General features: G+C 33.9%; 1 protein-coding gene across 1 annotated transcript; it reads right to left on the reverse strand.

The window, feature by feature from the left end:
- Window positions 1–6,174: 6,174 nt before the first annotated feature.
- LOC141591774 (uncharacterized) lies at window positions 6,175–9,557 on the reverse strand. Its single transcript, XM_074412223.1, has 3 exons — window positions 9,416–9,557; window positions 8,712–8,824; window positions 6,175–7,621 (listed from the first exon to the last, which is right to left on the reverse strand). The coding sequence occupies exons 2-3, from the start codon at window positions 8,797–8,799 to the stop codon at window positions 6,495–6,497; spliced, it is 1,215 nt and encodes a 404-aa protein (XP_074268324.1). The 5' UTR covers window positions 8,800–8,824; window positions 9,416–9,557; the 3' UTR covers window positions 6,175–6,494.
- Between the last annotated feature and the right edge of the window lie 7,190 nt (window positions 9,558–16,747).

Consider the following 16,747-nt stretch of genomic DNA (forward strand, 5'->3'; position numbering starts at 1 on the left):
ACCATAAATTCCTCTCCCAGTCGCTTCTGGCATGCTCGACTGGGACACCCCTCTCATACAACTCTCAAGTTTTTAAATTCTACTTATAATTTCCGTATTTCCAATTACTCGCATTGTAATTCATGTTTAATCAATAAAAGTCACAAATTACCCTTCCATAATAACACACTGACTTCCGCTGCTCCACTCGACCTAATATTCTCAGATGTTTGGACCTCACCCGTCATCTCACACGACTCTTATAAGTACTATATTATCTTCGTCGACCATTTTACGCACTACTTTTGGTTATACCCACTTAAAAACAAATCCGATACACTAACCACCTTTAATCGTTTCAAGTCAGTTATCGAAAATTATTTTCAAAATCAATTAAATGCTTTTATTCCGACAATGGAGGTGAATACAAAAAGCTTACACCGACACTCCTAGACAACGGAATTACTCACCTAACATCCCTACCACACACCCCCGAACACAATGGTTTTGCCGAAAGACGCCATCGACATGTCGTTGAAACGGGTCTCGCCCTTCTCACTCAAGCGCACATGTCGACTCATTTTTGGCCCTATGCATTTGCAACCGCTACATACCTTATTAATAGACTCCCAACCCCAATAATACAAAACAAAACCCCTTATCAATTGCTATTTGACAGTAATCCAAATTACAATAAATTAAGGCCATTTGGATGTCTTTGCTATCCATGGCTTCGACCATATACCAATCATAAACTCGACCCTAAATCCACCCCATGTGTCTCTGTCGGATACTCCAATACCCAGAGCGCGTATCTATGCTATGACCCTGTTACTCAAAAATTGTATACTTCCCGTCATGTTCGATTTATCGAACACGAAGGCCCTGTTCTTTTGGACTTAATTTCAGTTCTAATAAGTTGATTCGATTCGATTCAGTCCATTCGATTGATTGATTGATTGACTCAATTGATTCGATTGATTGATTCGATTGATTGAGATCGATTCGATTGATTGATTGATTGATTCATATTAGTTTATTTCAACACTACTATTATTATTCTTATTGATATCCTTATTATTTTTATATTAATGTATTTACTATTGTTATTGTTATTATTATTATATTATTTTTATATTTATTATATTATTATTATATTTATTAGTAATTAATTCGTATTATTTATATTATTATATTTATATTTAATACATTTATTATTATTATTATTATTATTATTATATTATATTTATTATTTTATTAATATATTTATTATTATTAATATTATTCATAACATATTTATTATTATTATTATTATATTTAATATTATTATATTAATAAGTTATTATTTATTATTTATTATTTTATTAATATACTTATTATTATATATATAATTAATCGTATATTTATTATTATTATTATTATTATTATTATTATTATTATTATTATTATATTTAATATTATTATGTTAATAAGTTATTATATTACACCTATTATTATTATTATTATTATTTATTTATTAGTTATTATTATTAATATATTATATTATTATTAATAATGTTATCATTTATATTACAAATATATTATTATTATTACTATATTTATTATTATATTAATATTTTATTTTATATATATCTTATTAGATTATTATTATTAGATTATATTAATATATTATTATTATTAATGAATAATATTATAATAATATTTATTATTATTATTGGTATTATTTTTATTATTATTATTATTATTATTATTATTATTATTATAATCTTTTTATTATTATTTTAGTTGATTCGATTCGAATCGATTCGATTCATTGATTCGATTCGATTAACTCCATTAAGTTAAGATTCGATTGATTCACTCCATTAAGTTGATTCGATTGATTCGATTAATTTCAGACAATTTCAGTCCAAAAGAACAGGGCCGAATTCCCTTTCCCTGCCCTCGCCAAAGCCACCACCTCTCCTATTACCTCGCCTGACCACTGGTGCGAGCTCACCATACCCCTGCTCGACCCTTCCATGCCCATTCCACCCCACCCAACCACTGCCACTACCACCATCGAACCCACCTCCCCTTCCCCATCCAACCCAACTAGCCCTCGTTCACCTCCTCCCATGACCCCAACCAACTCTCCTCTTAATCTCAACACCTCCCCTCCCTCATTAGACACCCTCATCTCCCCTGCCAACCCCTCCACCACCGCACAATCCCCTGGAAGCACTCCCCCACCTCCTCCACCGCCTCCTCCTCCCCCCGTGTCATAACCCGTCTATCCAACAACATCGTCAAGCCAAACCCCAAGTATGCCAAGACAACCACTACCCCATCTCCTCATGTCACCCCCACCACCACGAAAGAAGCTCTAATCGACCCAAGGTGGTGCGCAGCCATGCTTGATGAACACCAAGCTCTACTACGTAACCATACTTGGACCCTCGTTCCCCGTAATCAAGCCCAAAATATAGTTGGATGCAAGTGAGTGTATCGTGTAAAGTACAACCCGGATGGTACGTTGAAACAATACAAAGCCCGACTGGTCGCCAAGGGATTTCATCAACGTCCTGGCGTCGACTACTCGGAAACCTTTAGTCCTGTTATTAAACCCGCAACCATACGCCTTGTTCTCTCAATAGCCGTGGCCCGTCACTGGTCACTTCACCAAATTGACGTGAACAATGCATTTCTGCAAGGCCATCTAACCGATTCCGTCTTCATGACCCAACCACCAGGATTCATCGACACGGATAAACCTGATCATGTATGTCACCTTCACAGAGCCATTTATGGCCTCAAACAAGCCCCTCGAGCCTGGTACACCGAGCTCAAAAACTACCTGCTATCCCTCCAATTTAAAAACTCCATCTCGGACCCCTCCCTCTTTATACTCAACACAGCGAAAACAACCCTATTTGTTCTCGTTTACGTTGATGACATAGTTGTCACCGGTCCAAACCCCTCTCATATTCGAGCCTTTATTGATGAAATATCTAGCAAGTTCTCACTTAAAGATCTTGGACCACTATCCTTCTTCCTTGGCATCGAAGTGACCCCCACCAAACACGGTCTCCACCTTAACCAAACCAAATACCTTTCTGACCTTCTCCACAAGTTTAACATGCACGAAAGTACACCTGCCACCACACCCATGATAGCTCATCCACCACTTCTCAAAGAACACGACCAACCCATTGAAAATATTACGGACTATCGAGCAATCATTGGTAGCTTGCAATATTTATCGCTCACACGTCCGGACATACCCTTCCCCGTAAACAAGCTCGCCCAATTCCTTACTCACCCCACCTCCACCCACTGGCTGGCGCTAAAACGCCTCCTGAGGTACCTAAATGGTACCATCCATCTCGGCATTCATCTTCATCACTCAACCCCCCTTTCCCTTCACGCATATTGTGATGCAGACCATGCGAGTGACTCCTCTGATTATGTTTCCAGGACTGGATATTTAGTCTATCTCGGCCAAAATCCTATTTCATGGTCCTCGAAGAAGCAAAAAGCCCTATCACGTTCTACAACCGAGGTCGAATTTCGTGTTGTGGCTGACACTACATCTAAAGTCCTTTGGTTAGTTTCGGTTCTAAAAGAGCTCGGCTTTACTACTACCTCGTCGCCTGCTATTTACTGTGATAACTTATTAGCGACTCACTACTCAGCTAATCCCGTGTTTCACTCTAGAATGAAGCACCTAGCTCTCTCATTCCACTTTGTCAAAGAACAGGTGCGCACCGGATTAGTCCGAATTCAACACATTAATGGCTCCGACCAACTCGATGACACTCTCACGAAGCCCCTTCCAAAGTCTTGTTTTCTCGAGCTAACATCCAAGATTGGTCTCCGTCTTCGACCGTCCATCTTGCGCGGGAGTGTTGACCATATGAAATCATAATCTTTGATTATACTCAAATATTGCCGTGAAGATTGCTCTAGTCAAAGTTGTTTTATTCCTTCCTTTATCCTCTCCACAATTCAAGGAATGTATATAATTTGTTACTATATTTTCTTAAATGTTTATACCATGTATTACCCTATATATAGCTTGTAAATAATGCCATTGATATACAATTCATTAATAACATTTTCTTAAACCTTACATAATTTGTGAGATAATTCTGTGACCCTTCTCATTATTCTTGAGCAATATATAGTACAAGATGGAATGGATTACATTAGTGCAAATACAATGAACCAATAATAAACGGAATACCGTAAATTGACTAAAAATGGCCTATACGGCCCTAATATGTTTTGCAATATTCTTGTGTAGGTCGCCTTACACATAATTTTTTGTTAAATAAAAAAAGTGATGATAATCAATAATGGCGCTAGAGAAATCAGCTTAGAGAAGAATTAGCTTGATTACAAATAATTAACATAAGAATACGAATAATTCCGCCTTAAACTTGTTTCGGAGGAGGAGGAGGTACATAAAACAGGAAATGTGGAGGAAGTGGCGATTTGTAAACAGGTTTATGCTTATGAAAGCGAGGACGACGACGTCTATAACGTCGAGGCAGTCTAGGAATAACACGCGGTCTATATTTGTGTGGATTTTGAACATGTCTTGGAGACGGTGCAGTCGAAGGAGAGACGTAAATGGGGTGGTGTGATGGTGGTGAATACTTGGGAGAAGACGGTATGTAATATGGTGGCGGGGGTGGTGGTCGCGATGGTATGTAATTGTGAACGGGTGGAGGATATTCTGTTGGGTGGCGGTAGCCACGAGGGTAAAAATGTGGCGGAGACACTACGGTAGCTATGGAGGAGGAAGGGAGGCTAAGAAAGATTACTAGTACAAGTAGTAGGGTAACTTCCATGTAGATGACCTTGCGCAATTTGTTGCCTAAGATTTCCATGTTGGTTACTTGGTTATAGAAGTAGTTGTTAACAATTGACCGGGATGGAGGGATTAGTTTGTTGTTATGTTCTTTTGTTATGTTATGAGAGCAACAATTTTGGTGTTATTTATAAAAGCTTTGCTCGGATCTAAAATTGCAATTAACGAGTGAGATTATTATAGGCCATGTTATTGCATGATATACTCACATCAACAGATCATATATCAGCAGTCTATCACACCAGTATGTTTAATGGTTACATGTGATGACCGACTCTACTCAATTATCACTCAACTTTGTGTTCCTGTTACTAGCCGTTGACTTATACTCTCTCCGTCTCAATCATTTGTTCACCTTTAATTAAAATAGTCCTCAGATAAACTAAAAAGGATAAACAAATGGAAAAAATGGATGGATTGTATTTAAGAAACCAAAAAAGGAAATAAATACAGCCCATTTGATTGTATTTAAGAAACTAAAAAAGGAAATAAATTTTAAGTATGTATTAATTACATTGGTTAATGTGTAATTTAGTTCTTAATTCCTAAATTAATACCTAAATTAGAAGATATTTTAATGCCTAAATACAACCCACGGGTTGTATTTAGCATTACCCTTTTTCTAAACAGGAAAAAAATAAAAAATAAATTGCATCATAATAAGAGTTAAGATACTAGATTCGGTTCTTTTGAACTTAATTTCAGTGCAATTCACTTTATTTCGGTTAAATTTCAATTTAAGTTATCATTCAATTCACTTTATTTATTTTGAATCGGACCCAAAACTCTTGAAAGAATATCTTAACTATTTTTACTTAAACCATTATAACCAGTAAAATAAAAACATAAAAGATTGGTTTCCGCTATTGTACAACTTTGAAAAGTATCTATGAAATGGGCTTTTGAGATTTTACTGGTTCTCTAGCTACTAGTTGGTCTCAAGACTCAAGTAGACCTAGTAAATGGTCATTTGAATCGGGTGTGAATCGGATCACTTCAGATCTGGTCAATAATTATCGGGTTGGGTCAGGTTATTTGGGTCATTTTGGTTCAAAATTGTGGCTTAAAAAAGTCATTTCATGTCTATTTTATCATGTTCAGGATTTCACTGGGTGGAACTTAACTCGTTACTGCGATTAATCACCGTCTTTTCACGTGTTACTCAGACTCGTTTATGATGTGTGATTGTGAAGTAGTGGGAAAAAAGGAAAAATGAGTAACTGCAGTTTTATCTTGTTACAAATTTTCAGACAGCTGCAATGGGTGCAATCTGATAACCAGTGAAAAACAGTTAGTGCAATTTTTAAAAATCAAAGATGAGTTTAAATAGAAAAATTGAATAAGGGTAACACAATGTTAGATCAATATCCTTGCAGAAAAACAAATATTAACATCTACAGCCTTCATCATACTCCTTAGTGCCTACATATATAACAAATTCACAACATTTGTAGTTTACCAAAATAAATTTACAGCATAAATAATTAAATATGAATTCCTAGCCTGTGTTTCGATGCCTACTTGGCCCCAACAAAACTGTGTTCTAACCTTCTGCAATTTTACACACGCTATTCGCCTCTGTCTTTCACCATGTTATGATTAGTCGCTGTGCTCGATCACCCACTCTAAGCCGTAGAAGCAGTAATATGTCAAAGGTACCTCAGTATTTTCTCATCGTCTTCAGAGGTACTACACTAGCATAACAGCACCTGGGAGATGGACTGAACAATTTACTCAACTGAACACCCTTAAACATTTGAAACTGAGAAGGGCTCCTTTTCTTAGAGGCGTCTTTTGCAGTCGCCTTCTCAAGAAGCTTATTGTCCTCCCTCAGGATTTCCATAGCTAAACTCAACTGCCTGATCACTGCCCGTTTCTCCTCGTCTTTCTCAGCAAGTGCCTCAATTAAGTATCCGTCTTTCTTCTGAGTTTCTTCCCTAAGCTCTATCAATTCCTTTGTCATCTCCTCGAGTTTTCTCTTCGCCTCCACCTTTTCTTCCTCTTCATGGTTGAGTTGTTCCTCTTTCAGCTTCACTAACTCGATTTTTGCCTCCTCAAATAGCCTTGTCACAATTATTTTCTCTTCTTCTTCATGCTTAAGCTTATCCTTGAGATACCTATTTTCTTCCTCCAATTTCATCTTTGCTACCTCGATCCTCTCTTCGTCTTTCTGATTAACTAGTTCCCTTTGTTTCACGCTCTCTAACCTCAGACTCAACATCTCATCCTCCAGCTTACTCATCTCGGTTTTCTTCTCCTCCTTAATTGCCTCGAATTTTGCCCTCAACTCCTCTTTTTCCTTATTACTGATATTAATTTGACTCTTCTGAATCTCATTCTCTTCTCGAAGACGGTCTAATTCTTCCCTCAGCTTAGTCATCTCATCGTTACCCACCCACGCAGTAATTGGATTTTCCTTCGGGTCTTCAACTTGATCAACCTCAGAATCATCATCAAACTCGGGATCATCTACTTCTGACTCAGCAGACTCATCAGAACTGTAAGTGAAACTGTCATATGATTTGACCGAAATAGCAGAGTCAAACCCATTTTCATAATCATCCTTTGGGAGAGACAATAAGTGTCTTAAGGGGGATTTGACACGTATGGAGCGGTCACTCTTCAGTTGATCATATCGTTCAGCTAATGATCGGTGAGCTCGGTAGAAATCCTCCACCATGCTGATTAGTTCAGGCCTTTTCTTGTAATACATCTCTGCACGTTTAGCAAATGAATCTGCATCATCCTCGACTAGCATCAGCATCGTCTTTGTCTTCTCATTAAGCTCTGTCATAAGAATAAAAAAGAAAAGATGTCCATCAGCAAAAAAACTGACATTATTCAATGCTAAGATTGTGTACCTGCATATGACAGACAGCTCAGAAGTTGGATAGACTATATGTCAGTATTTAATTTAGTGCATATCAGTGAAATTGAACAAAATCCCGTCATTTGCTCAAATCTTCAGCACTCAGAAAGTCGAAACTCATATGATTTTCAATGCGCAAACTATCATACAGTTAACAGTTCACAGAAGAAAGTCCAAAGGAAACATCTTAGGCCAATCAGTGATTCACTACTAGTACACAAATCAACAAACCAGTGAACTATCTTTCAGTCAGAACACATACTATGCGCGAGTGAACTTATGTAGTTATGTTTATCATCCTTAAGTATCCCGCTGATAAAAAAATTTCAACATGAGGTCCAAGTCGAGTACTTCATTTTAACCAATGATTATAGTTCAGTCACTACTCCGTATTTGGATAGCACTCATAATCGTCAACATGAGTCCCAAGTCGAGACACTTCTTTTTAATCAAGAACACTCATAATCGTCAACATGAGTCCCAAAGAACACTCCAGTCAAGCAACTCTTGTCAAGTCTACATAAAATAACTTTTTGAATCAAAATATTATATACACAATCATTTACTAGTATATTTCGAGCAATTTAATATAGTCAAGCAAAACTTTTCTTGAGGCCTAGTCAAGCATTCATTAATATTTTTATTAGACAGTCACACTTATCAGCTATCAGCCTTTGAAGTTTGAATATCATTAGAGTAAGTGAGAAACCGCGATAAATTATAGAATTTCAACAAATAACATCCATAAAGAAATAGTCTTGCAGCATAATTTCTTGAATTTCATTTAAATATTCTGTCATCATCAAAGTTAGCCATAAACTTCAACCATTCACTTTGAACTAACTCGAAAATAGACTTATATTCAGTAGGACCGTATAACGGATTTGAGATGCCATGTTCCAGTAGCATCCATCATACATAGAACGGTTTTACAGGAGAATTGTTGTCCTAACTCCTAATAGACGACATTAAAGTTACGAAAACACTCGTAAAAATGAAGATATATACCTGCAAGAGTGGATTCAAGCCAAGGTGAACAATTTTTGGTGTTATGGCTATCAAACCACCACCAATGTGATTGATTCTTTGCATCCATCTTTTCTCCTCCTTTATTCTCTTACCTTCTTCCTCAACATTTATCAACATCATCATTATTAAAACAAAACCAGCATTAATAATCTCAATCAGATGAAATTACCCAATAATGCCAAAAAACCTACCAACATGCAAATTTACCTTGTGACTAATTAACCGTGTAAAGCGGCCTTACCCGAAAACAGTTCTTTCCATAGCTAATCCTACATTAATATGACCGTGTAAAGCCGCCTTACACAAGTATATTGTAAAAACAGTTCTTTTGATAGCTAATCCTACATTCATACTTAGGTCATGATTTTCTTGTGATTTGAATCCGATTTGCAGAATTGTTGTGTAAAAAATCAATTCATCAGAAAAAAAAAATCAGCAAACCCAACTCACATGTGCAATGATTTCCCATTTTCTAGCAAACTCGAAACAAAAACAAATTAAACGGTTAGTCTTGTGTGAGACCGTTGTCACAACAAGTCGTAACACATTTATTAAACAAGGTACCCGTACATTGGTCAGTCTTATTTGAGTTTTTATGTCGTATCTAATACAAGTGTAAAATCAAAATTAAACAAGAACCCACTAAAGAAAAAATAAAAGAGAGAAGAATAATTTAATCACACCTGAGAAAGGATGAAAAAAATTTGATGCAGGGGAAAGAATTTAGGTTTGGTTTAATGTGACTGTTTTTGGGGAGTGGAGGGAGTATTTAAACTACAGGAAGTAGTAGCACTCTCAAATTTGTGACTTTGTGAGTCTCAATGTTTCAAACTTTATTATTTTATTGTTTAAGAAATCATATTTTAAATTGACTGGCGAATGAATGTTTGCCACGTAGTGTGTGAATGCTAGTCAGCAAGTTGAAATTTATCCGGATTTTGTGAATTATATGTTCCCTAGTGAGGTAGATATAGGTAGAATAGTTGATATTCAAAATTTAAAATGGGTAGGTGATGATCTAATTTTTTTAGTGAAATTTTCGGAGTTAAATTGAATTAAATTTATGTATGTGAAGCAAAATGAATTGAAAAGTAAAATTTAATAAACTAAACTAAATTGAACCGAGGTTATAGAATTTGATATAAATTTGGTTCGTTTTTACTTGATGTGGTTCGTTTTAAAGAGCAATACTCAAATGAACTGAATTTAATTCAATGTATAAGAGCTAAATTAAACTAATTTGAAGTCTAAAATAAGAGAGCCTTATTCTTATATCCTTTTCAGGTTGATAGTATCATGAATATCGATATCTAAACTGATCGGATTTCTTTCTTACTGTTTTCGGTCGATAGTAAAGAAATTAAATATTTTGTGTAGTTCTGAGTATAGAATGGAATAAGGTAAGTAAATTTCTATAATTTACCAGCCGAAACTCAATATCAATTTATAGAAGGTTTGATTCGGATGATTTTATTTGGCAACTAATTAATTTTATACCAAAAAAAAATTGGAGCAATTTAGGTTGGAAATTGAAATTAGTTAATTATAGAGTACTTGTCATCATTTTAATTAAATGAAGAGTTGAATTGAAAATTACAATAAATTTGACAAAATTGAAGGAGCTATTTGATTTGGTCATATGAATGGATTATGTCACGCATGAAGGAGCGTGGTAGATTGGGTATTTGGACAGATTTAAAAAGAAACAAGGGTAACGGTCGAAAAATGGCGTAAAGCTGTCCATGATTCTCTCACAAGTCACCACTATTTCTTTTGTCACAAATTCTTGTTTCAGACCGCCATTATCCGTCTTAAGCTTAAGACGGATAGTGGCCTCTCACATAAATGCAAGTGGGTGGGAAATGGATATACCCACTTGCCTCCCACTTGCATTTGTGTGAGAGTTACTATCCGTCTTGTTTTTAAGACGGATAAATGATCTTGTTGAAAACAATTTGATCTTTCTTTTGTTAATGGTGGATTGGTGGGGTTTGCTATGCTTTTTAAGTTTTTAATGAATTTGACGATTTTACAAAATGCCAAGGTTTTCACAATATAATTTTATAGTTTTTTTTCCATTTTTTAAACCGTTAAATTGTCGCCCAATGATATACTAGGTAGTAGACACTCCTTCTAACTATCCGTCTCGCAGTTCGACACCGTGTCCGACACCCGGACACCCGAAACTCGTCGGACACACGCCTAAAAATGTTATAGTTTAGACGAGGAATAAATTGTCAAAAGAGATTGATTAGAAGATTGGTTTGGGTGAGAAATGAGAAATAGTTATAGTTAAGATCGAATTTTACCTTCAGTAACCTAATTTAGTATCAAATACATTTCAAAAATAAAATCATACGTTATTTATAACCATAAAATATGTTTTTTTATTAAATTTAAATAGCGTGTCCTGTGTCCTAAATTTAATGGGTTGCCGTATCACGTGTCCGTGTCGTGTCCGTGTCCGTTATGGAAAATGGAGAAAATCTTAAATGACTTGACTATACACGGTAAATTTAAAAAACTCCAGTTACAAAGGGAACAAAATTTCAAAGGTTTTTGTTTGAGTTTAGTAGTGTTGGGACACGAACACGATTATTAGGACTAAGCAATTAGCCCCAAAACCAATCTCGAAGCCCATGGGACCTCCCCAAAGGCCCAAATAGTCAAAGCATAACTCTCATGCTGCAAAGGGAGGCTCGCCCCCGAGAGTGGCCGAGCTGAAGTCTATTCCAAGGTGAGGATGGACACCAACCACAACTCATCTCTGGAATTGTTAGTTCATTTTAGATCCTTTCGGTCCATACAAAGTTGTCCCCTATAAATAAGAACACAATTCACCTTCAAAGGTGTTCAGTTCCCAACTCTTTAAGTACTTTCTCTCACTACAATTAGTTGATTAAAGGGATCTCCTCACGAGAGACTTAGCCAACCCCAAAGTGAGAACAAATATTGACTTAAACATCAGAGAAAGCGGCTTTCCTCGGAACCCCCGAGATTAGGTTTTGTTCTCTGTTTTAGAAACTCAGCAAAGAGGAATAAAAAAAGTCCAAGACCTCAGGTCAAAGGATGCAAGGAGCATCAGCAACGGATCAAGCTTAGCCAACAACTACAATACTCTCATTAGTCTCGTATAATTTGTATTAATCAACAAGTACATTTTTACTCGAAACAAGTGGAATTTATCATTGGATATATATGTCGTATAAAAGAAGAGGAACAGTGTATTGGTTTCCTATTTTAAATGTAAACTTTACAATGCAAAGTTATTTTCAACTACATTGAATCATACATAGAGGTTATAACGAGTCAGGTCGAACACGAGCTTTGTCTTGTTCGACTTGTGCTCGTCAAGCAAAAAATGGGCTCAAATTTACCTGACCTCGAAAAAATTATGCTCATTATCAACCTTGCGAGTTTTAACCCGACCTCGAGCAAACTCGAGTTCAATTTGAACTTATATATAATTGTTACATATTCGTTTTCTTCATTCGATATTTTCAATTAACAGGTTTCAAAGGTTATATATAAAAATATTAGGCAAATTAATAAGAACATTTGATATGATGATATAGAGATATAATTAGGATTAAATATTTTTATAAAATAAGGGCAAAATATTAGTTAATCACTCATGTTTGAGCCGCTCGCAAGCTTTTCTAGCCGAGCCAACGTTAGCTCGGTTTGACTCATCAAGCTCTCGAGCCGATTCTTCTCGTGTCGAGCTCGCACGAGTCAAGCTTTTATCGAGCCGAATTTGAGCTGCTCAAGAGCTATCTCGTCTCATTATCACCCGTACCCATACATTCTTAGGCCTCGTTTGGTTGATCAAGGAGTTTAATTGACACCGGAAAATCCAATTCATGTGAATTATTTTCTTGTATACAAATTCACATAAATTTGGAAAACTCGTTTGGATGTGCTCATAGGAGTTGAATTACACATGAGTTGACAGGTACCTAGGAGGGGCTAGATAATTCAATTCCTCCATTATATATGCATTCAAAACTCTTAGAGTATTGAATGCCAACATTTTGCCAAAAATTTGGCAACCAAACACTCTCCCATTTTCACAATTCCGATTTTAATTTTCTCATAAATTGGATAGGCAACCAAATGAGACTTTAGTATCTTCACTTTTCTATATAGCTAATGATATGGTTCTAAATTTACCCTTCGCTAGACATTTTACTTTTTATCTTAGGCATCTATTTGATAGGAACACAAATTTGTGCATTAACAAAGAGTACATGAATCACTAAAATTCTTTTAGAAAAATAAAAACATTTGATGACATCGCCATTAATGTCAATATGTCATTATGTGAAATATAGCTTTTAAAGGTTTTAATTTATTTTTCCAAATTATAAAATTTTCACAATTTCATTAATTTAAAATTACTAATTTCCAGTTTCTATATAAATAAAGTATTCTTATATTATGCAATAAACAAACTGAGGGTGTTTGATTGGAACTTTTGGAATGGATTCAATCAATTCCAATGTTTGGTTGGAGCTTTGATGTAGTTAGATACCTGATGGATTCTAACTCCATTCCAACCTCTTGAAATCTCATACCCACATCTCCCCCAAGTTTCCAACTCCATTCCACCAACACATTAAAGCAAGTCCAATGGTGTAACTTAGGGACTTGCTTGCAATTTTTAGAAATTGCAAGCTAGTTACTACACCATTGGAGTTTGCCATATAAGTTTGCTTAGTTTAAGTAACTAACTTCATTAAGCTAGTAGCTTAAATGACCCTACAACAAAAAACAACCAATAACAATTTAGTTGGGCATAATTCCATTATTCAAGTTAGTATAAATGTTAAGCTAAACCATTGTAATTGTTTGGCAGCTCAAAATAATTGTAGCTTAAAGTATGATATGACAAAGGTAAGCTAGTTGCAACTAGCTTACCATCGGACTTGCTCTTATTATTCCATTTCCGGATTGAACCAAACAACTTTAAACATATATGAGTTGTAACTCCATACCTTTAGAATCCATTACATTCCATACTTAACTAGTTTAGCTCCCGTGCAATGTATGCACGGTATATATAGAGTTTTACTTTTTTTAGTGTATTATATTTATGAAATTTAAATTAACTAATCTTTTTTTTTTTTTTTTTTTACGTTTCTCATCGTTATATTTTGATTTGAAAAATCAAAGTCAAAATCGTATTAATCATGAAAAGAGTATTTCAATAAAAGTTTTTCCTATTACCGAGAGATTAGTGGTGTTGTTTTATAAAATTTTACTGATAATATTTTTTTAGCAACAACTTTTTATCATAGAAAATCAATGATTTTTTTTCGTATGATTCTTTAAACAAAAAAAAAAGTGTTTTTTTTATATCATAAAAAGATTGGAGATAATTTTGTGTAGAATGTAAAATACTAAATGACATAAATATATATACATCTGAAAGATTATGTGTATTATAACCCACCATAATTATAGAATATGATAAAAATAATTAAACTTTATTTTAGGAAATATGTTTAGGCGGAAAAATTTGGACCTTCGCCTATTCATTTAGTAAATAGGAGATGTTTGAACCAAACGATCCCTAAATATATCATCAATCAATCAATACTATATATTAAATCCAGAAACCAAGGGATTTCAATGCAATTAAAGAAAGTTATACAAATTAATTATACTATATAGTTTTAAATCACTAGCACCGTGTGATGGATCCGATTAAGGTATCTCAATGCAAATATTATATAGTTTGGATTAAAATTAAATTATATAGAAACTTGGTAATTTTCCTAAACATTTGTAAGAGACTAAAACATGATCAATCCCTTAAAACAAAATAATTAATTAAGATGATCAATTTCCTTAAAATAAAATAATTAATTAAGATGGTCAATTTCAATGAGACTGAAAGAAAAAAAGATGCTTGGTAATTTTCCTAAATCTATACAAATTAATTATACTATATAGTTTTAAATCAATAACACCGTGCGATGGATCTGAACAAGGGACTTCAATGTAAATATTATATAGTTTTGGTTGAGATATAAATTTAGAGAACACCGGAATATGGTGATTTTCCTTAAAATAAACATGTCTCACTTATGGTATTAATTAGTATAAAGATGTTAGCAGCGAGCGAGTGGGAGTAGTGAAAGTAATAGAAGTAACAACATGAATAATGAAATTATCAATTATCAATATACAAGTAGTGAAAGTAACAATAATTACGACGGGAGTAGTGAAAGTAAAAGTAATAATAACAAATGTAATAAATGTTAACAATTCTAAGAACAAAAGGAAGTATATATGAAAAATTAGCTAAGTAATCGATTTAAGTAAAATATTAATAGTGGGAGTAGTGAATTTATCTCATAACTAGTTGGAAAGCCCGTGCGATGCACGGGGCTCTAATTAGAATAATATTTAACAATATGTATATTAAGTTTCTTAAGAATTTGTTGAACAACGTGTTGTAAACGATGGTTTACATTGTTATGATATAGTAGTAGAAGTCAGCTATGTTAATGAATAAATAAATAAATAAGTCCAGCTATGTTAATCATAATATTAATTAAGCGGTATCTAACATTGTGAAACTCATTGATCTATTTGCTATTAGTACACTTAAAAAAAAAGGCAAACAAAAGAATAAGACAAAGGGAGTAAAATAATAAATAAAAATGAACAATAATATTTACGAATCTATGTAAAACTAATAAGAGACCTATTTTAACTTAGATAATACAAAGACATCTGATAGCGTGTATATGACAATATGAATCATTAAAATTTCCTATATGATGGAGTATAAAATAAATGTATATTTATTCTTGAAGTATAACTAAATAAATATTTTATTTCTAAGAGATAGGATAGTAGGCTACTACTCTTAAACCCGATTAGTTTTAGATTAGTTTTATTAAAAATTTAAAATTATAACTCATTTGTGTTTATTTTAAATATTACCTATTAACAAATTCAAGTCTCTATTTTACCTTTCTATCCTGCTCTTTATTTATAATAATTAATGCACAAAGTTTCAGAAAAGAGCATCACTTTACAACCGATATATATTCAATTAGTTGTTGTTTTTATATCTTAAGGTCAAACTCTTAAGTTTAATCTCATTTATCACACTAAGGAGCACCTTATATTCAATTAAACCCATATGAGATACCTCATAGACCATAGTTAATATAACCGTTGACAAAAAAAAAGTATGAAAAATTATTGCAATTTTAAATATACAATCAATGCATAAACAAGCAGTAACCAGTCATACATAGATCGCAATAAATAATTAAGCGCAAAAAAAACATTTATGAATTGCAATTTAGAAAAGTAAAAAGAAAGTAACCACATATTTTTTTTGTATATTTGGCAGTTCAATATATTTTTAGCGTCTATTATGTATTTGATATGAAATTGAAACGTAAGTCACAGTTTGATAATAGATTTCGGTGATATTCGAATTGTATACAGTTTACATTATTTCTCTATATATTTATAGTACACTTAGTATATTACTAAGTCGTAGAGTAATTACCAATCAAGAGAAAGAAAAATTTTAAAAATGTAAGATGAGAATTAGCATTGTAAGATACTGTATAATTTATTTAAAAATAAAACTTATCCGAGAATAAAACATAAAGGAATGAAAAACAAAAATGAGAATATAACATATACTTCGTATGTGTAGATTGTTAAAAAAAAATTCTGAATATTTATCTTGAAATTGTTGCTTCGAAAGCATTTTATAGCGAATATATACCTATATTTTGGTCAATCGGTGTGATAATTATTACTCTCCAAAGAGCAGCATGGTGTTGATTGTTCTTTTTCAGGTTAATACTAAGTTAAATGTATTATGAATCGGTTAATGATAGGGCGCTATCGAGTGGCGCCGAGATTGGGTGTCACCCTCTTACATGCATCATTTATTGAAGGAGTCCCCACTTACTACATCTGAGAGAGTGGCGCTGAGATTGAGTGTCACCCGATGACGCCTTATCATTATTTTACCC

Source organism: Silene latifolia, chromosome 7 (genome assembly GCF_048544455.1).
Source record: "Silene latifolia isolate original U9 population chromosome 7, ASM4854445v1, whole genome shotgun sequence".
NCBI lineage: Eukaryota > Viridiplantae > Streptophyta > Magnoliopsida > Caryophyllales > Caryophyllaceae > Silene > Silene latifolia.